At 46.1% G+C, this 24,658-nt stretch overlaps 1 protein-coding gene across 1 annotated transcript in view; it reads left to right on the plus strand.

The window, feature by feature from the left end:
- Positions 1 to 14,120: 14,120 nt before the first annotated feature.
- Positions 14,121 to 24,658, plus strand: part of LOC142565902 (putative caffeoyl-CoA O-methyltransferase 1) — a 29,325-nt gene continuing 18,787 nt past the window's right edge. Inside the window, exons 1-3 of the mRNA XM_075676490.1 lie at positions 14,121 to 14,569; positions 15,896 to 16,031; positions 23,565 to 23,670. Coding sequence (XP_075532605.1) covers positions 15,915 to 16,031; positions 23,565 to 23,670 — 223 coding nt within the window. The 5' untranslated portion in view covers positions 14,121 to 14,569; positions 15,896 to 15,914. The remainder of the gene's footprint in view (positions 14,570 to 15,895; positions 16,032 to 23,564; positions 23,671 to 24,658) is intronic.

A 24,658-nucleotide genomic window follows, 5' to 3' on the forward strand; every position in this document is an offset into this window, starting at 1 on the left:
CTGTTGTATACGAACAACGGACGAAGAACGAGAAGATCGAGAAGATCGAAAAAAAAAAAAAAGAAAAAGAACGCGTCGAGTTAGGACAACGACAAATTCATTAACCGCAATTTACAGCAACTTGACGATACCTACATCCTCGAGGTTTACAAAGATAGTTTGAAGGCCCCAGAAATATGTGTGATATTCTACAACGTGCCTATTACATAAAAAACTTCGAAGCATTATATTTTGCATCGTGGGAAACCATTAATAGATCAAGCAACAAAGACAGCGCGTTCAATACAGCGTGTTCAGCAAAGAGTCACTAGACGACGTGCGTTGCAACTACAACTGGATAACGCGCAACAGTCGAAGTATAATCGTACTTCATTATAGCCTCCAAAACTTGTATGACCCATCTTTTTTGTGTGTAACAAGCCTGTTCAATGTACAGAGGCAAAAAAAAAAAATAAAAGAAGAGGGGTTGGCCAGACGGTCACGAAGGCTGCACAGGTTTTTTTTTTTTTTCCCCTCAGAGACGCGCACCTCGGATGCCGACGCGGTGCGCTGGCGTTCGGAACGACCCGCGCCGCCCCAGGCGTCGGATGTCAGCGGCGTCTCCATTGCCAACGGTATATACACGCACACGAGCATTGCCCTATTGAACGTGTGCCCACGTGCGCATCGCAGGTGCAGATTCCAGGGACTGTCTGTACTTTTTCCCGGGGCGGGTGCCAACATGCGTGCGACCGTTTTGCCGCTTCTCTCTCGATCGCTGGTGCTTCTCTGCGGTCGTCGGGACAGTTTTCACTTCCGCATTTTGTTCGGTGCATACGTCACAGGTGTTTTATCTGTGGTTTAGCTGGGAAGTGCTTTCTTTTTTTTTTTTGTCCCGATGTGTGCCTTGGCTATTTCGTCTGCTGGAACAAAGAAACTATACTGAACACTTACTGTGCCCTTGTTCCAGTTATGACGCCCACCGCTGCGCCCTTTCCGGAAAGCGTTAAACTGGCTTCACTCGAGACCCGTTTTTGGAATCGAATATCCTTGGACCAAGACTGTGCGCGTCAGTATAACGCAGAGCGCAACCAAGGTGTTACGGTACAGTACCGTGAAGTATATGCCAAGCAATCATTCGTAGACTTGGTGCGCGCCTGCATGTGTGTGCTCAAACTATTTCTCTCTCTCTTCCATTCTTTTTTCGCCTTATTATTCTCTTCCCCCTGCGCAGGGTAGCAAACCGAACGTGCGTGTTGTTAATTTCCTTCCCTCTTTCTCTCTATCTTTTTCACCCACTTTGAGTGGACGGCTGTCTGGCCGAGTAAAACGGGCCGATCCCGGAGTGTGTAATCAAAGGTTGTGACTTGGCAGGCCGATCCTCATATGCCGGTGCACTAGACGTGTCCTCGCAATTATTTTAGTGCAGCTTGTGACTCAGGGCCATCCTGGAAGCGGTGCAACGCCACATGTGCCCACATTTGCCTCATAGCAACAAAGAATAGCAGTCAACCCAACTTAACCTGTGTTAGGTTTGGTTAGGTTAGGTTTACGTTAGGGTAGGATAGGTCTAGCTTCAGGTTAGGTTAGGTTACATTATGTTAGGTTTACGTTAGGTAAGGGTAGGTCTAGCTTCAGGTTAGGTTAGGCTATGTTAGGTTATAACCAAACCTGACATAACCTAACCAATTAGTGTTCCCAGCAGCATACCTCGCCGCGTATATCTGAAACCTATAGCAAGGCTTTGACAATCATCCTTCCAATGTTACATTTTCTATGTCTTTGATTCATTTCTATTTTTTTTTTTGTCTCGTTCTCGCATGTGTTGCAGGCTGGTACATAACGCAGGGACCATGATTGGTTGTTTGGAAATACTATTCGTTGCGACGCGCCCATGCAACACTGTCGCTGTGCTCTTCGTTAGCTGTAATAACTTCGAATATTCAGGGAGATATAGTTGCTGCGAATCCGCAACGCTTTTAACAATGTGGTTGCATCGAGCTCTTATATCGCATGTAGTATAGCACGGCAATTTCTGTGTGCTGGTATACAGAATACAAAAGTCGCGTCACATTCATGGGGATGTTCCGGTATAGGCTATAGCTAGTTGGTTTGGCATAATTGATTAAGCTGTACATGTACCGCTGTACGAACAAATTCTCCTCCTCCTTCGTTCGTTGTTTGTATGCACTGGAAATTTATAGGAAGTTACGTCGCATTCACCATTTAACTGTACACGCGCGCGAACTGCGAGTTTGCAGCAGGATAAGCGCTCGCATGGTGGCACCTCTTTCTGTTATTTGATTTTCCGCAGAACATAGAGATAGAGAAGAATATGGTTTAATAGGTGTGCGATACATAATTGAACCCCGTCGTGGTACAGCTTAGTGGCTATGGGGTTGCACTGCTGAGCTCGACGTCGCAGGATCGAACCCTGCACGGTGCGCTCGCATTTCGATCAATGCGGGCGAAAAAGAAAAAAAAACAACTAAGAAACCGCTTGTGTACTTGGACATAACTGCACGTTAAAGAACTCCGGGTAGTCAAACTTAATCCGAAGTCCCCAACTGTAGTTAGTTATAATCATGATGTGATCTTCTAATCATTATGTGATCGTGAGTGTACGTCACCCCATGTAGGAATTCTAAGGACTGGAGACATTCAGAGATGAGCTAGTACCAACCAAAGGCCGTGACGTGCTTAAAGTACTGGGTACGCCCACGGTCTAACCTCGCAGAGACACAACTCACAACTGAGCTTCGCATGTGACAGCGCTGTTAGCGCTAATCTCCATTCCACAATACATCGCCGGTGTTGAAGCGGCGTCGGTATCGCACCAACATTAGGTCTCCCTGCTCTCTGTCTATGTCCGGCAGGTGTAGGTGATACATGTGGTCATCTTATTCTAAAAGCTTCGTCGTTCACTCTCAGTGATATATTGCTTATTGCACGAGCCATCCACCCAAAAGAAAGGCTCAAAATAACGACGTTTGCTATATATGTGGTCTACACGATTATGTGGCTCTCAGTGTAGACGGGACGTGACTATATGGTTTGCGAGTGTGCGGCCTGCCTGTAACCCTTAGCTTTCTATGCGGCAGGCAATAACGACACTTAGATGCGCTTTTTGGTGATACGGTTCATTGTGGAGGTATGCCTAAGTTTCTTGCAATTAAAAAAATATTTCACTCTTTCTGTTTTGTTTCGACTCGTTACTTGTTTCTCACACCACGTTCTAACATGCTCGCGTGTCCCTTTCTACTTCGCTGCTTCGAAACTTCGATTCCCGTACATTCTATTCCTTTTCTGAAAACATTGCGAAATCACTTCGGATGTTCTGAAACCGACGTATCCCCATTCCTCTGCCCACTCTTGCAAGTATAGAGATTCTCGAAGGTGTTTATTACCATTGCAGCTTCTGTACTTCATCTGTACTCAACTTTTTTTCATCGCAGATGCGACTAGCGCCATTTTAACCCCGCAATAGGCACGCCCGAGCCGTCAATCTAAAAGCGTCGGATTGAGGGACAAACGGTCGCACCCGCAGAACTGGGCGTACATTCCCTTTCCCGCGTTAAGCATAAGCCGAGGTGAAACGCCATAAACGGGGAACACTCATGAAGCGTGTAAATGGCGCTAAGGCGTTCACGCAGAGAGACAAGCGTGTCGAATGTATGTGTGCCTCCCCACCTCCATGCTCTCTCTCTCTCTTTGCATCCCTACTTCCCATGGCCGCGTGCAATACAGTGGTCCTCCTCTCCCCTCCTTCCCTTTCCCCCTCCCTCTTTGCGAGGCGCAGACAGAACGGATCTCTGATCTCTCGCTGTCGCCGACCCTCCCCTGCTGTTCCGGTGCTAACAAGATTTTTCCTGCAAGGGTTTGCGGGAGCAGAGGGCGTCAGGTTCCGGTTGCCGTGCGTCGCAGAAGCAGTGTCACCGGCGGCCATGTCAGCCGCACTGCCATCGGGCTCCTCGAGGAGAGCTCGCAGTGAGAAGGGAAGAATAGGGAGAGCTGGAGGGGACGACAAATTTGGGCAGGCTGTGCGTGCGCAAGGTTGACGAGAAGTGCGGAGCGATATATATTGGGCAACGTCTGTTGAGCCTGTTTCCGTCTCTCTGCCCCCCTTCCGCTTCCACTTTTTTTTTATCATTGACACGATAGAAGAATGAAATGTTGGCACGCAGATACGGCGCCGGTTGCTCATTGTCTCTTGAACAGGTGGTAAAGTTACGTATATGGTTTTGTATAATTTTGATCGTAGTTTCGTAGGAGAAGCAGCAGAACAACAGTGAGTGCACGCGCAACCACTCTAGCGTAGCGGTCAAAACGACACCGTGGCTCTCAAAAAAAAAAAAAAGAAGAAGAAAAGAATTGCGAACGGCAATGATATGACATAACAAAGCGACATCAGAAAGAAACTCTCGGAGCAACAATTCGAACGGCAATAATATCACATATACGCAGCGACAGTATATATACAAAGGTGCTGGAAAGTTATCTATCGCACCTCTTTTTGAAAGAATGTTTATAACTTTCTTGATTTCCTTAAAAAAGAACATAGTTTTGTGTGACCGTGTGCACATTTATACGTGTCTGAATAAACGTTTAACATATTTTTTTTCAAGCAGTTGTTCCAACCATGTCTGAGGTCAACGCGGAATTTGTATGCCTTTTGAATTCTGAAGCTGTCGTAAGGTTTCTTTTCTTCCAGAAGAAAAAAAAAACTTCAAAGGAGATTTCTGAAAATATGAGCGCAAAACTGGGTGACAAGTGTCCGACCCATCTGATCGTTAAGAAGCAGTGTGCACAATTTCGACGTGGCGCACTCGGAACCGATGATGCAGCAAGGTCCACTAGGCCCTTGGCCGATAGCTCCTGAACTTACCCGCCGTGGTGGCTTAGTGGCTTCGACGCTGCGCTGCTAAGCCGAGGGCTCGAGATAAGCCAGATGCCGGCCGCGGCGGTCGCATTTCGATGGGGACGAAATGCAAAAAAAAAAAACGCCCTCGCACCGTGAGCATAGGGTGCACGAACCCCAGATGGTCGAAATTAGTCGGGAGTCCCCCCTACTGCGGCATGCCTCAAACAATCACGTATCGCAGTTTTGGCTCGCAACACCCTAGAATTTAATGAATTAATTTAGCTCCTTAAATTGTGTATCGTACCCAGGACGTGATATTAGGAGACCGGCGAGTTTCTGCTCAATGTATTGCTGAGCGGTAAGCATATTCATGGAAACCATGTCGCATTGACGATTCACGAGTGGTTTACAAACCGGAATCTTCGCTGAAATTGATGTCCAAGTGTTTGAACGCCCATGAAATAAAGAAACGCGACCGGGTGGAAGTATTCACGCTCATTTTGAAGCGTTTTGAGCAATCTGGCGTCGACGTTCTACACCCTTTGGTCACTGTGTATAAAACCTGGCTGCATCAGTGTACTCCTGGAACTGTACAACAGTTCCTGCAGCGGAGGCCCTCGGAACCACCTGACGCGGTAGTCCCGAGGGCCCACAATCTTTCAGGGCCCACAAATCTTTAGCCTGGAAACTTATCGGTGTAATTTATTTTTGGATTAACAGATGATCGTATGTTACTGATCGAATATCTCCAGAAGAGTCGTATAGTGAACGAAGAGTACTACTGCGACCTAATGGCTCAGTGACTACTGTGACTTAATTAAAGGACATTTTAAATAGCAACCGAGCAGGGAAGTTGCGGAAAGCCTGATCTGTGTTTGCTGGAATGCCCTTGCGTGCATCCTGCGTGCACCGAAAGACAATTGTTCTTTTGAGAAAAAGTTGGGTTTTAATGCATCGACTACTCGCCTTACTCACGTGCTCTTGCAACATGTGTCTTTTTTGCGAGAACTGAAACATAACTTGATGGAATATATTTTTTTAGTGATACTGAGCTCATAGCCACGGCGGAGCAGTATCTTGAACAGCAATCTTCATTTCTTTTGCGTTGTTTAAAGAAGTTATTGAAGCGTTGTGCGAATTGCGTCGAGCTTCAGGTAGAATATGCGGAATAAGTTTAAGTGATAGTTTCAAGATTTTCCATTCTCATTTTTGGTCAAACCGAGAACTCTTCAGCACTTCCCTAAAGGCAACTCTTACAAATAAAACATCTTTTAATGCGCTTATATCACGCCCAACAATGCAGCCGTCATCAACAAATTAATTTGACCTTCTCCCTCTTCCCTTTCAACATCCTGTTCCCCCATTTCTTAATGGCACAGTTCACATCTTTCTGCACTGGAGGTGGGAGAAAGGAAAACTGAAAGAGAAAAAGAGGGTAGCAAACCAAGTGCTCGTCTGGTTGACCTCCCTGCCTTTCCTGTCCTTGCTCTTTCTCTCTCTCTCTCTCTCTCTCTCTCTCTCTCACACATACACACACACGCACACACACATCTTTCTCGTTATGGCTGTAGCTTCCAGACAGGTTTTTTTTTAACATCTGTCTGCACTGTATACGTTAACAGTTTCTGGAGTCATCTGAAGCCAGGCAAAATAAACCTCTTTGCTCTTTCAGCATCAGATGGATACTAAAGAGATGTGAAGTTCATCTTAATAGATTACGTTTCTGATGTACCAGATGTGTGAAGTATCAGCATTAACCAAGCCTTGCTAATGCTTAGGAAGGAAAGGACGCCTAACCAAAACGCGCGTGGCGACGCCACATGGAAGTTCTCGCTCCAGCCGTAACGCCATGGATAAAGAGAGAGAGAGAGAGAAATATATCTAGGTCAGCCGCTGTTTACTCTGTGCTAGGCTAAGGGGGCAAAGGGAATTAAAGGTGATAAAAGGAGACACGCTCATATTCTGACGTGCACTTATGTGTAATACATCGCCACATCATACGCAGTTATAGAAAGTGCAATGAGGATACGTGCGTTTCTGAAGGAGAGAGAGAGGTATCCTCAAATCCGCCATCTTGTCAGCTGTGATTGGCTCACTGGATAGCTGTGCAATATCTGATTGGCTGAAAACGCGGACATGGTGGAACCAACCATAAAGCAAAAGTTGTCCATGTCACGAATAGCAACCAGATAATTTGGTCAAAGGAAGGCAGGGAGGATATGACCCGAACCGGTCAGCATGGCTCTTTCTGCGGCGCTTCGTGTGTTGCCACATGTTTTTTGAAGGCCCAAGCAAGTTTACGATATTGTAAATATTCATTTCAATGTAAAATTTTTAATTTACGCAGACGACACCAGTGTATTTCTAACATGACGTTCTTATACCGAGCTTATCACAACATCAAATGAAGTGCTCCTGAAACTTAGTACATGGTCTAAGCAAAACTGTTTATGTGTCAACCCAATCAAAACTAAAGCTATAATTTTTCGTCCAAAAGGAAGCACATCCCCTTTACTACATGGCATAGCCTATAATAATGCTCCGATTGAATTCGTAGAAAGCATCAAAATCCTAGGCGTGCATTTTTCTTCATCGCTGCTATGGAATGACCATGTAAACGTTGTAACGCAAAGACTGAGTCAGATAACAGGTATAATAAGCCGAAACCGTTACCTTCTTCGTACTTCAGTTAGAGTACTATTATACAACGCCTTATTTGCCTCTCATATCAATTATTGTCACCTTGTATGGGGCACTACAACTGATAAGAATTTAAACAAATTATTTTTATTACAGAAAAGGATAGTACGCGTCCTCGCAAATGTTCCGTACGATTCACACACCGAGCATTTATTTGACAAGTTTAAAATTATCGCACGAAATCGATAGGCGTCGACTTTTGCAGAAGTTTTATCACATGAACAGGAAAAGCGATCTATCCCTTGTTAAATTATCATGTTTAGAAGAACGCGTCCCCTGTGCACGTTTCACAAGAAACACAGAACCCTGGACAGTGCACCGTTTTAGAACAAATTACAGCTCACAAATCCTAAAAAACAACTTACCAAGGCCTTTAAATGCTTACAACAAATCTGGCATTGATATATGTGCCCTTACCCCATCAGAATTTTCTCGACTTAATAAGCGGGTCTAATATTCATGTTTGTATGGTTTGTATGTGTCAGCTATTTCAGAAGTGCAGATTAGATGAGTATACAGCTTTTTGTTCACATTTATATTACATATATATGTGTATATATGTTTTTTTTTTCGTCTGTCATATGTGAAACGTTTTGTAACTTCATTACGCGCAACTACTCACTTTCCACTTAGCGCTTCTCATGCATTCTTGCAAAACTGTGTATTTTTGTATTGTTAAAAACACGCGGCAGCTCCGCGCTGCCCATGTCTTGCGGTCATAGGGGGCAGGGTGTTTTTTCAGGCTGCACTTGCAGCTTTTCTTCCCTGTCTCCCCTAATCTGTTGGAAATAAAGATATTCAATTCAATTCAAAGTTGTGAAGATTTTCGCAAGCTTGCGTTCACGGTTTCGCGGCGGCAGTGCCCTGGTTTTGAAAGGTATGACGCTCACCCAAGGAACAATATTGGTACAGTGCCGTGTCTCAAGCGGGGCACCGGCAATTCAACGTACAGAACTCTCTTTGTGCTCGCACGATGTCTTCCGCTCGTAGCACGAAGCGGGAAAATTAACGGCGCTCCCCTGCTCATAAGAACAATACGTGTGAGCAGGGAGTTACCTTCGTCGGTATCGCTGTTGTATTACTTCTCTAATGCGAGGCTACCTCTTTCAAGCACTGCATGCTTAAGGGCGCTATCCTAAATTTAAAATTAAATCCTGGTAAGAATATTGAATTTTATAGATAGCAGAAAAGTCGGCTAGTAAACGTACGCTAGCTACAAACTACATGCGCCGAAATATCATGGAAAAAAGATAGTGTGACAGCCACAACATCCTGGGCTCGAGAACAGCGTAACACGCATCTGCTGCTAATTAATCCGACGCATCAGACGCTAATTTACGCGGAAATGAATGTTTCCCTTAAGCAACAGCGAAGAGCACCGCCCTAAAGCACCGCATTTAAAAGGGATAAGACAAGTGGTGAGAATGAGCTGCCTCTGAAGCCAGCCTAGTTACGGTTTCATTCATTAGCTCTATGTCATTATCATCCCTCTGCTCTAAGGCTGCATATTTGTTTGCAAATACCAGCCGGAATTTGTCTGCTTTTACCCTTACTGCGTCTAGGTTGGCCTGTTTCTTCTTGACCAATTTTGCTCTTTCTCTCTTCAAATTGAGGTGAATCCTAGCCCTCGCTAACCTATGATCACTGCACTTTACCCTACCTATCACTTCTACATCCTGCACTATGCTGGGATCAGCAGAAAGTATGAAGCGAATTTAATTTCGTGTTTCACCATTAGGGCTTTTCCAGGTCCACTTTCTGTTGCTACGCTTCCTGAAAAAGGTGTTCATTATTCGAAGCTTATTCCTTTCTGCGAATTCTACGAGCATCTCTCCTCTAGCGTTCCTAGAATCGACGCCGTAGTAGCCAATTGCTTGTTCACAAGCCCACTTTTTCTCTACTTTTGCATTGAAGTCACCCATTACTAGAGTATACCGAGTTTGCACTTTTCTCATCACTAATTCAACATCTTCATAAAACTGATCTACTTCCTCATCGTCGTGGTTGGATGTTGGAGCGTAGGCTTGTACTACCTTTAATCTATACTTCTTGTTGAGTTTGATTACGACTATACTGCTACCCTCTCGTTGATGCTGTAGAATTCGTCAATGTTGCACGCTATGTCCTTATGGATTATGACTCCTACCCCGTGTTGCTTCTTATCTGGGAGACCTATATAGTAGGGTACATGACCGTTAGTCAGCACTCTATAAGCATCACCAGTTCTTCTAATCGCACTAAGGCCGATGATATCCCAAACAATGTCTGATAGTTCCTCAAAGAGTCCTGCTAAGCTAGCCTCACTCGAGAGATTCGGGTGTTAAAAGTTGCCAGGGTCAGCTTTCATTGGCGGCCTGTCCGGGTCCAGAGATTCTGACAATTACTGATTTCTCTTTAAAGTCTACACTTCCATAAAGGATAATTATAAATGAAGGTGTTACAAAACTAACGAACCCGAAGAAGAGTGCACCAAAGAGTGCATATATATATATATATATATATATATATATATATATATATATATATATATATATATATACATACATACATATAATCATTATCATCATCATCCAGGCGTTTCATGTCGTATGCCACAAAATACTCCTTCATAAGTGAAACAACTGGATCTGCCCCACTCTGTCACAGTGCTGATAAGAAGCCTTAAACAATGACTCGGTTCAAATTTTTATATATGTTGACGATTTTCTTGTTGTGATAAAACAGACTAACAACGAATGCTCCGTGACGGTAGCTGAAATTTTAACTCTGTTCAATGACAATGGCAAAGGTTTAACTTTCACACATGAGCTATCTAGGGACGGTAAACTCCAGTTTTTAGATTTTCAGCTATCCTTACAAACAGGCCACGCCTGTTGGATGTACTCGCCACGTGCACGTAAGGAACATTTACCTTACGTGTCTGCGCACTCAAAGACTGTGAAAAGCGCCATTGCTTTGATGTGTTTAGAATCTTCGTTAATGAAATCTTGTCATCACTCTGCGAACCTGAGTTTCATTGCACAGTTATATAGGCTGCAGGCTGCTGGTTACCCAATTGTGGTGGTGACGTCAGTCTCGGAGGTATTGATTCAGAAACTGAAGGGGAAGCGGCACAAAAGTAGCTGCATTACACAAAAGAAGAGGCCTGAAGTTGTGCCGTATTGCCACAGAGTGGCTCACAATTTAAGGAATGTTGCCACTAGATACCAAATTCCGGTAGTGTTTTCCGCTCCTCAGAAACTGTCAATGTTGTGCAACCGTATTTCTAAAAGAAGTAAAAAACCAGATTGTGAAAAGAACCACGCGAAGTTTGTAGATTGCAGCGTCGGTGTGGTTTATAAGATTCCCTTGTCATGTGGCAAGGTGTATGTAGGGCAGTCAGGCCGGTGTGTTAACGAGCGCCTTAGAGAACATGAGCGATCCATACCAACAGGCACAGGTTCACATTTGGCTCAGCATTGTAAAATATGCAAGTGCAAACCCATGTTTCGTGACACGAAGATTTTGAAAAAGAGCCGTGACACCACCGCCCGAGAACTATCGGAAGCATTTTTCATTCAGTCATTGGGGTCACAGTGCATTAGTGTGCCTTCCTTAACATTGTACAGCGCTAAATTTGGTATTTTGGATTCTGTCGCATGAGTGCGCTCTAGGGATCGGATGTTGGTGGCTCCACCACACGGTGCTCACTGCGCATGTTCCTCTGGTTTGAGCTGTCTATAAAGGAGTGACGCAATAAAATGATGTCAGTTGAGAGTAGCGCCTTGTCCTGGAGGGGGGGGGCGAGGGGTCGTCTTTCTTGTGTCTGTTGTGTTGCGCTAAACAAAGTATTCATGGAGAGCGCAGCACTTGCTGTCGACATGTTTGACTTTTATGTTTATTTCATGTATGTATTGAGTGCCCTAGGACTGCACATAGGGGGACAGGGCTCAAGCTACTCCTAGGCAGCCTTTTCCCAACTCCCCCTTTCTCTGGAGACGAGATAAAGATTGATTTGATTTGAATACCAGCCAATTTTGATGCTGGACGTATCATCACCGAAGGCTACCGGCAAATGGCAAGGAGCTCTTGAGAGCGAGACGTTTCGTGAACTCGGGCTCAGAAATGGGGGAGTGTACAGTGCATGCTTGTTCGTACAGCGAAGCTGTTTATGCGGTCCCTGTGCCGTCGTTGTCGGAGTTCGCTAAAAAGGGGCAACGTGATCTAGCGGTAGAGGAAAAAGAAGAGCTGAACAGGGGGAAAGCGGTTGGAGTGACCCCTTTCCCCCTGTGAGAATGCTGTCTTATACGCGAATCTTGTACGGTTGTCAGACGGTGCATTTTCGGCCATCGAGCCAGATCGGCATCGAATTTAGTGACGATTGATTCCACGCTACCGCGAGAGAAACAAATGTTATGCTGGCCGTTTACGGCCAACCAACAGTACCCAGCGATTGAAACGCGGTACTAGGAGCGCGTGGCTGGCGGCACTTCTTGCGCCAGCAAGAAGTGCCGTGCAAAGCCACGTCAATCGTCAAACCAATTCGATCAGTCGTCAAAACGGTTGCAGCGCCCGCATCTCCAGTGGTGGGCCCTGCGCCCACTATACGGAACTTTGGATTTGTGGTTCCGCACATTCCACTCCAGCTACAGCTATGAGGAGACAACGAGTAGTGCGTACTCCTGCGGAAGAAGCTGCCTATACCGCGAGCGTCGTAGGGCCGAGCCCAAACTAAGCGCCAAAGATGCCGAGTTTAAACGTTTAAACGGCAGCGCTCCTAAAGCATGCTCACCACGCGAAGCACGCAAAAGCGAAAATGAGGTGAAAGAATGGTGAAACAAAAGATGTGCAATACAGACTGCTTGCGAAGTTTGACTTCCATGGTGCAACACTCGGTCTAACACATCTTCGCGGTTCGACCATCTTCACGGACGGGAAGGGGCGGTGATTTTTTAGTATTATTTTACTTCCAACAGGTTAAAAAAATGTTACAAAGTTTACTCAAATCACGTCACCACAGACGAATTATCTGCCCTGGCGGACATCATTTGAGACGAAAACCGAATAATTTACTTCACTAATCGTATCAATTAATTCTATTTAGAAATATTGCGGCACAAGTTTGCAGAATAAACTTGGAGGAAATCGTGATAAAATTGTAGTTTCTTGTTTCTATACATTTCAAAAAGGTCACCATGCATACCGAAATAAGTGGCGTCAAAATTATTAGTTGAATTTGCCTGATTACGCACGTGATACCGCGATGCGTGGCTCGCAGTGCAAACGCCCCCCCCCCCCTTTTTTTTTTTACTGTATACCTATATACAGGGTGGTTCAGTGGACACTTGAAAAAATATTTTCGATTTTATGTGGTAGATGGCATAATTCTAGTCCGTGAGCTGGTCTACTCGAAGAGGCGGATATTACTTGCACACAAAATATATATATATACATAATCGACTAATTAACAAAAAATATTTAGGTTTATAACTAATTACATTATGTCACACATTGCAATTTACAAATTATAGTCGGGATTTTTGCAAGGCGGATCCACTTGGAACGAATTCTCAAGATAACACCAGTTTCGGGATGTTAATTCTGAAACTTTGCGGAGAATTGCATAGGCGTTCCAATTAATTTTGCGCTTCAATGCATAAAACGACGTTATGTTAAGAAAGTAAGTGGAACGACAGTGCATTTTTTACCGCAAGTTTGACGGCGCATATCTCGTAAATCATCCACACGATTCTTTTCAAGTGGATATGCCTTGCAGTCTCACCCACTAGAATTTGTAAATTGCAATATGTGCCATGAGGTAATTTGTTAAAAACTTAGTTAATAATGTTTTATTAGTTAGTCGATTATGCATTGCAATTTCTCGCGCAAGTAATGTCTGCCTCTTCGAGTAGGCCAGCTCATGGACTAGAATTATGTTGTCTGCCGCATGCAATCTTTTAAAAATGTTGAAAGTGCTTGCTCCCTGAAGCACCCGGTATACGTCTGACACACAAGAGAGCGCTGCTCCTGTCGCATTCTGTGTCCTCGTCTTTCGCCCACGCTGTTAACTTTCGATATGTATAACTAGATATTACGGCCTCGTGCGTGACGAAATGTCATGAAAGGAGGCACAGGTGGGCGCAAGTGCCCCTTGCGCAACCGCCAACAGGCGCTGGTTACAAGACACGGAGGCCTCTTGAATGGTAAGGGGAAAAAAAGAGGCACTTAAGTCTCCCTACGAGCATTGAATGCGAACGCGGTATGGCTTTTCCACGTGATGCTTTTCACTTGGTCATGTGCTCGAATTGGGCGAAGTCAATTTTTTGGGTGTATGCCACCCAAATTTTGGGGGTGGGCCAAGTCAATTGTACGAGCAGGCCAGGTCGGTTTTTCAACGCGGGTCAACTCAATTTTCGAATTGGGCAAAGTCATTTTTTTTTTTTTTTTGGTGTGGACCACGGTGCCCGACGCCGTGTTTGTTCACGTGGGATTTCGCAGTTCGAGCCGCCGCAGGTCGGGCGCCGGGAACGGGACGTCATCACTTGGTCACGTGGGTTTTGGCACCACCGGATGCTAACGCCGGACGCCAGTTTCTCCGCGCTTCATGGAGCTTATAATGCATTCGCATTAAAAGGAAAGCGAGCGAAGAGAAGGAGAGAAACACGCATAGGCACTCTCGGCGCACGACGCAGGAAGCGGCTATTCGTCTGGCATCAGCGGCTGCAAGCACCGTTTTCACTCGCGGCGGCCGCAGCTAGCGCCTTCGCTTCGGCACAGCTTCCGGGCGCCGACTCGTGCGTACACGCGAGCCTTTCACCGAACGACGCCGGTGCCCACACACGCAGTGCTGCTGCTCGCATCCGTCGCGGAGGCCAAGGCGTTGACATTGTCGTGCGACAGTTCTCGATTGCTGCCGTATCGCGGTGCGCGTCGATAAGGGTGGCGGTTATCCTCGCGCCTGCCCGTACTGAGAGTTACGCCGGCGACTGCACGAGACGCACCTCGAGAACGCCCACTCCCCTGACTCATAGTTCACTTGTGGCACCAAAGGTGAGTCCCAAACGCACTGCGATGTTTGACGTATTTTATTTGCTACAGAAAGAACAGAAACAATTTATGGGTAAAATGAGTTGTAGGTAGGAAATTGGTTTGGTTTGCTTCGATCCTTGCTCCATCCTTTCCATTTATTCTCTACGCGATTTGACAGCGAGCCAAGGCAGTGCTGTGCGTTCATCTGGATTACGTATCGTTCAACACATAAATAAAGTCATCGTGCGAAGAGCTTCAACGCACGTAAGCCCCCCCCCCCCCCCCCCCACTCCTAAGCAATAAAGGGGACATCCAAATTGATTTCAAGAGGCCGTTGCGCCAAATGCGCCCCGCATAAATGCGTCAGTGATATTAATAGTTCAGCGGGTAACCTGCTTGTTGAATATAATGTCCGATGCGAGTCCAAACGTCGCGAGTAATGGTCGCCTATCATAAACTAATCCCGGCCACGGCGGCCGCATTTCGATGGGGGCGAAATGCGAAAACACCCGTGTACTTAGATTTAGGTGCTCGCTAAAGAACCCCAGGTGGTCGAAATTTCAGGAGTCCTTCACTACGCCGTGCCTCATAATCAGAAAGTGGTTTTGGCACGTAAAACCCCACAATTTAATTTTTTTTATCATAAGCTAATTCGCTGTTCACTATCATATTGCTCAATGCTGTACTTCTGCATCTTCATTTGCACTTTTGGAGTTTGCCGTTACTACAGTCACTGATCCCAGGGAACAAGAAAAAGTAAGCCGGTTCGAAAAGTTTTTTTCTTTTTTCTTTTCTTTTTTTTCAGTTCCTTTGTTGATGAAAACACTTGGGGCTTGTTGAGCGCTTGGCTTCTTACTACGCTAGCAGATTAAAAGATAAGCGTGTATCGATTAGCATGAAAAACACAGTGACCTTATACGGCACTTGTCGCATGGCGCGAGAGACGCTGATGCATGGTAGCCCAAAAGACAGAAGGCAAAACATAGTGAATCGGGGGAGGAAGGGGGGCGTACTGCATTCTCAGTTAGCGCTGAAGTGCTGCCTTGTCTCCAAGGGGGAAGGTGGGGTAGGTGAGGGGAAGCAGCCCGCCCCCCCCCCCTTCTTAATCCTCCAGGGCACGGTGATATCACCTAAGATTATCAGTTTACGGAGGAGTGATGTAATGCTGCTGGCAAGCTATAGACAGAGTAGATATGAAACGGGGTTGTTTCCGCGCCTTAAAACACTAATTGTGCTGGCCGTGAGGTGGGCCGGTTTTCACTTGACGTGGGAACGCCGGCGACCAGTGCTTAAACTCTATGCCGACACACCTACCTTTTGAGGGGCTCTTGTTTTCCCTCTTCGCAGGATAGCGTGCACCACAGTCATGGAGACGGCACCGTCACATCGCGGTAGGGACAAAGGCAAGATTGCGACGCCGGAGGCCGAGGCCTACATCAGTGAGCACTGCACGCTTCATCCCGTGCTCGAGAAACTTATAGCTGTAAGTATTGAACTCCGCCCGGCGCTATGTGAGCGCTTCAGACAGGCCATGCTTCACCTCCGAGCTGCCCGTTGTATGACGTCGGGTGCTGTATTTCGGAATTTCTCGTCCTTATAGACTGTGTCACTGTTTTCTGACGCGTACTTTGCAAAGCGTGTAACACACACCTGTACGCGCGCGCACATACTTCACGCGCACAAGGAATGCAACAACCGTAGCAGTAGAGGATTGAGACTTAGCAGTTTGTCGAAGGCGACGAGGGTACGCTTTTTATTTCCTCTTCGACTTTCACCCACGCTTCAAAAAAATTTAATTGTGGGGTGTAACGAACTGTGAACCCCTTTGCACTCTTAGGGAGGTTTCGAGCAATTAAAACATCCTTTTGCTAAACAGAAAGGTGAAAAAATGTGGGTGTAAAGGGCTTTTGATTACTAAAACCACATTTTTTGTTTTCTAAGGGTACATTGCTCAGCTGAAACATCCTTTTAGTGCTAAGGGTGTTATGGACTGTCAGAACACCTGTCCTTTATACATTGTCAGGATTAGGGGCTCAATCCCATCGCTCGTGATCCGTTGTCAAGATTGGAGTCCGGCATGAATTCGAAGGTAGCTGGCCCATGCCGTCGTCCAACTTATCCACGCTGAGGACGTTGATGAAGGGAAGGACTGCTTCTCATCGAGAACGAGGAATATGGGTTTATTTACAGTATTTAAATCAGTCTAACATGACTGTTTGAGAAAGTTCATCAGTCTAACATGACTGCTTGAGAGAGAGTCTCAGTCCAACATGACTGCTTAAGAAAAGTGTCGAGCATCCGCACAACAGCAGTTTTTAAACACTCGGTCCTCCCGCGATACAAGGTGACGAGAACGTTCGTTTAGTCATCGCAAACTAGCCGCCTCTCCGCAGGACGGTTTACACACACACATGCACACACACACGTGTTCACGGTCCGAAACCGACACCACACGAATTTCGTATAACTCGGAGCCGTTCCGTGTAGCGCGTTGTCTTGCGTCTTGGTCGGTGCGTGGGAAGGTGCCTCCGTCGGCGTTCCCGCGGCAACTCCCTCGCCCGTAGGAGATCAGGTCCGCGTTGTCGTGTTGCGCACAAAGCCTGCTTCGTCGAACTCCTTCAGTCACAACGCATCCCAGCTGAAGCGACGCAGAGTGGAGGATGCGCGTATTGTTATCGACACAAAGTCGGCTTAGTCACGCCGTGGCTAGAGGTTGGCGGCGACGCTCCCGGAATGTTGCCTCCACAGTCGCAACTGGTTGGCGAAACTTGCACTGCAGCTGGCCGTTCTTAACAACATATCGCCACTATGCTGGTAATTGAAAGTGGCTGCTCGAGAGGCATTCAGCATAGTGGGATATTAAATTAAAAGGCCTGTGTAGCTGAATATGTCGAAAGAAGTGTTCTGTAGAGAATTATTGCTTAAATACGCAGAACAGAGATTCTTCCACTGGCACTACATTTCAGGTCGAAGCACCATGGCTATATTAGCCGGTTAGTAGGTACATGGGTGTAGGTAGAGCGAACAGCGTTTGTATGCAAATTTGTCGTGCCCGTACGTTTGCTCAGTGTACGGTTGCTTTAATGTGTGTAGGGGATTTGCTTGATTGTCACTGTGTTATCACCGTGTTATATGTAAATCTGAAGAATATAAAAAAAGACTCTTGTTTTAGTGACATATATTTTTGTGGTTCTCTCTCTAGGTGACGCTGCCTAGGATTATGCCTAATTATAGTGGAATAAGCAAGCTGCTACAATGAATAGCGCGTGCATGCATGACATCCAAGGCATAGGTGTAATGGCACATGGCCTGCATCCTTTAGAAAAAAGAAGGTGTTGCGGCAACTCAAAGTACCCATTGAATAAGTGTATTGGTATGTAGAAATGAGCTTTTACTAGGGTGCAGTGTTGTTACAGACATAGCAAAACACCCATAAAGGGGTAAAGTGGTGTACTGTGCTTCGCCGAAACTGCTTAGTGCTTTATGAGGAACGCCGTAGCGGAGGGCTACGGAATAATTTTTACCAGCTGGAGTTCTGTAAAGGACTAGTGAACAACCTCTGATAATTCAAAAAACAATCGCGTGCTCCTCTCCGGGCTTTTCTGGTCCCTTCTTCGCTCGTCGCCACGCCGACAGGGTTTCATGCTTGACATAAAAATTGTAACAGCGCAAACACATGCAACCACAAAGTACCAAGGACGAGACACTTTGTGGTTGCATGTGTTTGCGCTGTTACAATTTTTATGTCAAGTATGCACCAACTCGCCCAGAAAGAAGCTTTAATGGAGGGTTTCATGCACGTGGCGTCGCGAGGATAAAAGCTGCGGGCGTTTAATTTTAGATCTCTCCGTTTGATGAGCTTCGTTTAATGTCAACTGCCGTGTCGACTGCTGAATTAGCCGTAAGGTGTTCATTTCTTTCTTCTTTCTTTTTTCGCTCAACTTCTTTACATCGACCTGAGTGCGTCCCTTTGGCGATTAATCATTGATAAGCATTTAATTTTCGCCTGTGAAGAAAGGAATCGCCACTTTGGATGGCCGTAGAGGATGTTGTGCTCCATCACGGCGAGCAACCACTATCTTACGGCGCTATTTTGTGGCCATACAAGGTGTCTTTTCTTTATCTTTAGCTGCACCAATTAAAAAAAATTACCTATGTCGGATGGCACAATTCTAGATCACGGCACAATCATCACATGACACAATCCGTGATATTAATTACTCGATGAGGCGGCCATTGCTTCTACGAGAAATCAAAGTGCTTAATTGAATAATTAACATAATTACGCTAAATAACTGTTAAATAATCATTTTACGGTCAATATTGCAAACTACGAATTGTAGCTAGTGAGTATGCAAGGCTTATCAAATTGGAACGATTTCTGGCGATGGCACCGGTTTCGAGATACTCGCCGTCAAGCTTGCGGTAGAAATGCACCGTTGCTCCACTTACGTACTTTTAAAGAAGACGCTCTTTTATGCATTGTAGCACAGAACTAACTTGAATGCCAGTACATTTCGTCGAACACTTTGAAAACTGATACCTCGAAACTGGTGTATATAGTCCTGAGAATTCGACTCGCCTCAGTGACACAGCGGCTATGGGGTTGCGCTGCTAAGCACGAGGTCGCGGGATCAAATCCCGGCCACGGCGGCCACATTTCTATGGGGGCGAAATACAAATGCGCCCGTGTCCCGTGCTCTGAGGGCACGTTGAAGATCCCCTGCTGGTCCTAATTAATCCGGAGTCCCCCCACTACGGCGCGCGTCGTAATCAAATCGTGGTTTTGGCACGTAAAACCTTCGAATTCCAATATCTGAGAAAGAGAGAGAATGAAGAGGAAAGGCAGGGAGGTTAACCAGATATGAGTCTCCGGTTTGCTACCCTACACTTGGGATGGGGGATAGGGGCTAGAAAGATGACATAGGGGAAAACGCTAAAAGAAAAAGAAACACTTAGTAAAGCAATGAAGGGGGCTAGTTGGTGAACGTTCATGGTTATACTGCGCTCAGTTTTACAAACACGATACTAAGGAAGGACAGGACGTGGACGGACGAAGCGCAATAGGGATGTAGAAGCCCGATGTACTCGAAATAACATTTAGTAAAGCAATGAAGGGGGCTAGTTGGTGAACGTTCATGGTTATACTGCGCTCAGTTTTACAAACACGATACTAAGGAAGGACAGGACGTGGACGTTGCGCTTCGTCCGTCCACGTCCTGTCCTTCCTTAGTATCGTGTTTGTAAAACTGAGCGCAGTATAACCATGAAAAAGAAACACGCACACATGGAGACGCGCACACACACAAGGCGTTCCAGTTAAAGGCGTTCGCAAAGGCCGGTAGATCGCAAAAAGCGCATTAGCGCTTGCACGGCCTTCTGCTGTGACGTTAGCTCCCTTAGATGTTGTAGAATTCTTTTTTCGGATAGCGGTTGGTCGTCCAGTTGGTCAAGTTCGTGGCGAAGGCATTCCCTCTGTGTACCGTACTGCGGGCAGGCGCACAAATTATGGGCAATTGATTCTTCATGGCCGCAGTGGTCGCAGGTTGGGGTGTCGGTCATCCCTATGCGGAACGCATAGGCTTTAGTAAAGGCAGCGCGCAACCACAGTCGATGCAAAAGCGTGGCGTCTCCACGGCGAAGCTGTGATGGCGCTCGAAGACTTAATGTTGGATCAAGTGAGTACAGTCGCTTATTTCTTAAAAGGGGGTCATAGTGTACTGCCGAGCAAGCAGGCGGAGCTTCCGTGCTGCGTCAGTTCTGGAAAGTGGGATTGGTACGTGGTGTTCCTCAGTATGGGCTGAACGGGCAGCTTTATCGGCCCGTTCATTGCCGATAATCCCGCAGTGACTTGGAAGCCATTGGCAAGTTATTTTATGGCCTGCATCACTTATATGGTGTAACGTCTCTGTAATGTGAAATATTAGCTGCTCGTGCGGTCCGCGTCGTAGAGGTGACAGTAGAGACTGCAGTGCCGCCTTCGAATCACAGAATATCGTCCACTTGTGTGGCGGTTCATTACCAATGTAGTAAAGGGCACTAAAGATCGCTGCGAGCTCTGCTGCCGTCGACGTTGTCGCGTGAGTCGTCTTAAATTTGCTTGTTGTGGCTGTCGCTGGTATCACGATTGCCGCCGCGGAGCTGTTTGGCAAGACAGATCCATCTGTGTAGATATGTGTAGAATCACGGTAGTTCTCGTGCAGAAATAGCAGCGTGAGCTGTTTAAGGGCTGGTGATGATAAATGAGCTTTTTTTCGTGATGCCAGGTATTGTGAGATTGACTTTTGGCTGAGTGAGGCACCATGGAGGAACCGAAGGTCTCGAAGCCGGAGTGAAACAAGTTGGCAATGATTCATCATGTGCGGTAATTGTTTGGCTGAAAGATGTGCGAGGTCTGTCCGCTGGTAGAGAGGCTAAGTGGTGACGAGGAGTCCTGGTTAGATGCCTTATATGGGTCCTGAGCACTTCAATTTCAATGTGGGTCTTCACAAAGTCGTCTCCAGCCATTGCTATCGTAGCCGCTGTTGATGCACTCTGAGGCAGGCCTAGACAGATCCGGAGTGCTTGAGCTTGTACACTTTGTATTGTACGTAGATTCGTTTTACCTGTGTTGGTTATGGCTGGCAAACTGTATCGCAGAAAGCCTAGAAAAAGTACGCTGTACAGTTGTAACACGGCACTTGTCGACATTCCCCGAGTCTTGCAAGTGAAAAACTTGAACAGGTGGCAGATGCCTGTCAACCGTTTTCACGTATGATACGTGAGGGCTCCACGATAAGTCCCTGTCGATTATGACGCCTAGAAACTAGTGCGATCGGACATGCGGTATTATTTGCCATTTATCATTATGCCGTAGTTTGTCATGGGTTTACGCGTAAATGGCACCAGTGCGCATTTCTCAGAGGAGAGAGAGAGAGAGAGAGAGAGAGAGAGAGGAAAGGGGAAAGGCAGGGAGGTTAACCAGAGAAAAAGATCCGGAAATTTCCAGGCGTCGATTACGGAGGTAGATAGCAGTTTCGGTGGCGGCTCTCTGAATTCTCGCTCGCAACTGCGGGCGTGTTACTGCAGACGTTCATATGCAGATGTCATCCGCGTACATTGATAACCTGACTGTACTTGGCACGTGCTCAGGGAGAGCAATTAGAGTTAGATTAAATAGCACAGGGCTAAGCACACTGCCCTGGGGGACGCCGCGGCAGCTATAATGTAGAGAAGTATGGCCTTCCTCGGTGCTTACAAAAAAGAATTCGTTCTAAGTGAATACGCCTTGCGAACTCACGGGCTAAAACTCGGAAATTGAAATATGGGCCGTAAAGTAAGGGATCAAAAATGTAATTATGTTAATTATGCAATTAACCATTTTGATTTATCGTAGATGCAGTGACCGCCTCATCGAGTATAGTTTAGTTCAAGGGTGAGAATTGTGCTGCCTGCCACGGGCAGTTTTTTAAGATTTGGTGCATTAAAAAAGAAGGACATCCTATATGAAGTGACGTTGCAGCTGCAAGGCGGGCAACACAAGCGTTTTTATTTTTTAATAATTGGCGAGTCAGAAACGCGTGTTTACGAATTCCGCTACGTGACCCGCACGTACAGACACATCCTATCTGTCGCTTTCTCATTATGATTTATCAATTCTCTTGCTCCCTTTCCCTCTTCTCTAGCGCAGAGTTTGCGGTTATAGAGCTCTGTAAATACCTCCATTATCACGCTTTTTTTAAACCAGAGTTTAAATTGGCGAGCTTTCACATGCGTGGATACACATCTAATTATCAGCTATGCTTTAGTAGTATTGGCATATATTTATCTAATTATTTTTTATAGTCATCGCAAAGAGTCCAAGAAAATCAGAATAGTGCATGTTTACAGTGATCCTTGCACCTTCTTTCCGTGCACCACCCGGGTACACAGTCATGGTTGTAAATTTCGGTTATAATTACACAGGAACGCAACATGGAGGTGAACGCTCTCGTTTCACGATGGAGTTTTTTAACGAGAACGTCTTGCCAAAAAACAAGCCTCCCTAATGCTACACCAGTCTTTCTACCGCGTCTGCGGCTTCGCACACGTTTATGCATATAGTGCTCAGTCGTTCGCGGGACGCTGAAAGACGTTGTATTTGCATTGTGTGTTTGCACGACCCCCCTCTCCCCCATTCCCCGGCTTCTTTCGTTCTAGGCAGAAAGCTGCGCTAGTTGGTGTGTCATCATTATTCAAAAGACTAGCGCAAAATAGCAGGGACAAAGACAGAGAAGACGACAGGACGAGCGCTAAACATCAACTGGTTTTTACTGCGAGCGAAGGTACATATATACATTTCGTTGGTGCATGCGCACACAGTGTTAAAACAGTACAATCACATTCTAATCCATATGTGGCAGACTGTTCTGTAAGTACATTTTTTCTTTTTTGGACAAGGCAAGTGAAGCCGTGCTGACACAGTTATCACCTTCCCTGTCAATGTGATATGCCTCCCAAATCTCGCGCCCCCACCTTGTGCCTCCCCTACCAAGCACACACGTGGTGTCAAACGCCGGCACGCACCCGCATCGCTTACAGTGCATGGCCAAATGGCCGCCCCCCGCTAATGAATCTACCAGCGTTCGGTGCTCTCGTAGCCGTTCATTTAGGCAGCGGCCAGTCTGCCCCACGTAGCATCTACCGCATGAGAGCGGAATGCGGTATACGACCCCAACAATGCAGGTATACAAACTTGCATGCAAGTTTTATGGCGCAGACCGGTTTTTTCTTCTCGTTTACGGCTTTGCACATGCGCACCAGCTTTTCGGGGGCAGTGAACATCACGTCCACGCCGCACTTCTCTCCAACTTTTCTCAGCCGGTGCGATAGCTGGTGCACGTACGGTATAGCTTGTACGTTTCAGCTTCTTGCAGCTTTTTTCGGCTGCTACGCCAGGGCGTCCACCTGCTCTGATTCTGCTTGTCCTGTCCTGATTCTGCTTCTCACAGTTTCTTTTCTTTTTCTCTCGGTGTAAAAAAAAACGAACAAAATAAAGGAAACTGTGAAGCTGCCTCATGGGCGTATGTACACCAAGCCTGGGCAGCTGACACTCTACAAAGTCCTGCTGAAGGCAACACGTGCCAAGAAGTACCTGGAAGTGGGTGAGTAGGCGTGACCTGGACACCAGTTTGCGTGACAGTTCTTTTTTTTTCTCTTGCGATTCACCGGAAAAAAGAAAAAAAAAACGCCTTTCTCTGTAGATTGCGCCGCACAGCTTTCCGCACGACGCCCGGCCACGCGCGGCGTAGCACGCGCTGCTCGCAGGGTGCACAGGCGTGGAACGGGTTGAGCACGCAAATAGCTCTCGCTTATTATTATTATTTTTTTGTCGAAATGAATAACAGAAGAGTTTGGCGCCTTTATGGCGGCACCGGCAAAGACCTTGTCACATAGCAAATGAAGCAAACATGCGCAAAAAGGTAGAATAATGTCACAAAATATGGCTTTGTGTAGAACACCAGATGAATGAAAACTATACAGTCCCTCAGTACATGAATCGCAAAGTTGTGTGCATGAGTTCGGTGCACATACGCTTATATAAAGCCAAATATATTGAATAGCCAAAACACAGAACACAAGTAATTACACTTAGAGTAAAAAATCACGTTCACCACATCAATCAAGTTCGAACCTAGAAGAACATTTATATCACTCATTTAGCTTATTAGGATAAACTGAAATTTAATATTTCCCCAAAATGTTGGTGTCCTCGAACGTCTTTTTTCGAAGCAAGAGCGCTCTTTTCTGAAGGCCTGCAGTTGGCCACAGACCAAGTATCTTCTTTAGAGTGAATTGTCTTCTGTCTAAAAGCAACAAATTTGCTTGCAATACCCTTCGTGGTGAATCGTATTTAGTGCACTCGAGGAGGAGATGATGCACATCTTCGTCTGGATGGCCAGAAGAACCCTGCGGACTAGAGGCGCGTTTTATCTTGCGTAAAAAGTGCCGCGTAAACGCAGTACCAAGCCGCAGGCGGTGCACTGATGTTTCGAATTTTCTGTTTTCTCTCAGATTTGACGGAATTGATAGGTTTATACATGGGTCTTTAAAGCATTACTCTGAGTTCTTAGATTGCTGATTAAGCCAGGT

The sequence above is a fragment of the Dermacentor variabilis genome, unplaced genomic scaffold (genome assembly GCF_050947875.1).
Source record: "Dermacentor variabilis isolate Ectoservices unplaced genomic scaffold, ASM5094787v1 scaffold_12, whole genome shotgun sequence".
NCBI lineage: Eukaryota > Metazoa > Arthropoda > Arachnida > Ixodida > Ixodidae > Dermacentor > Dermacentor variabilis.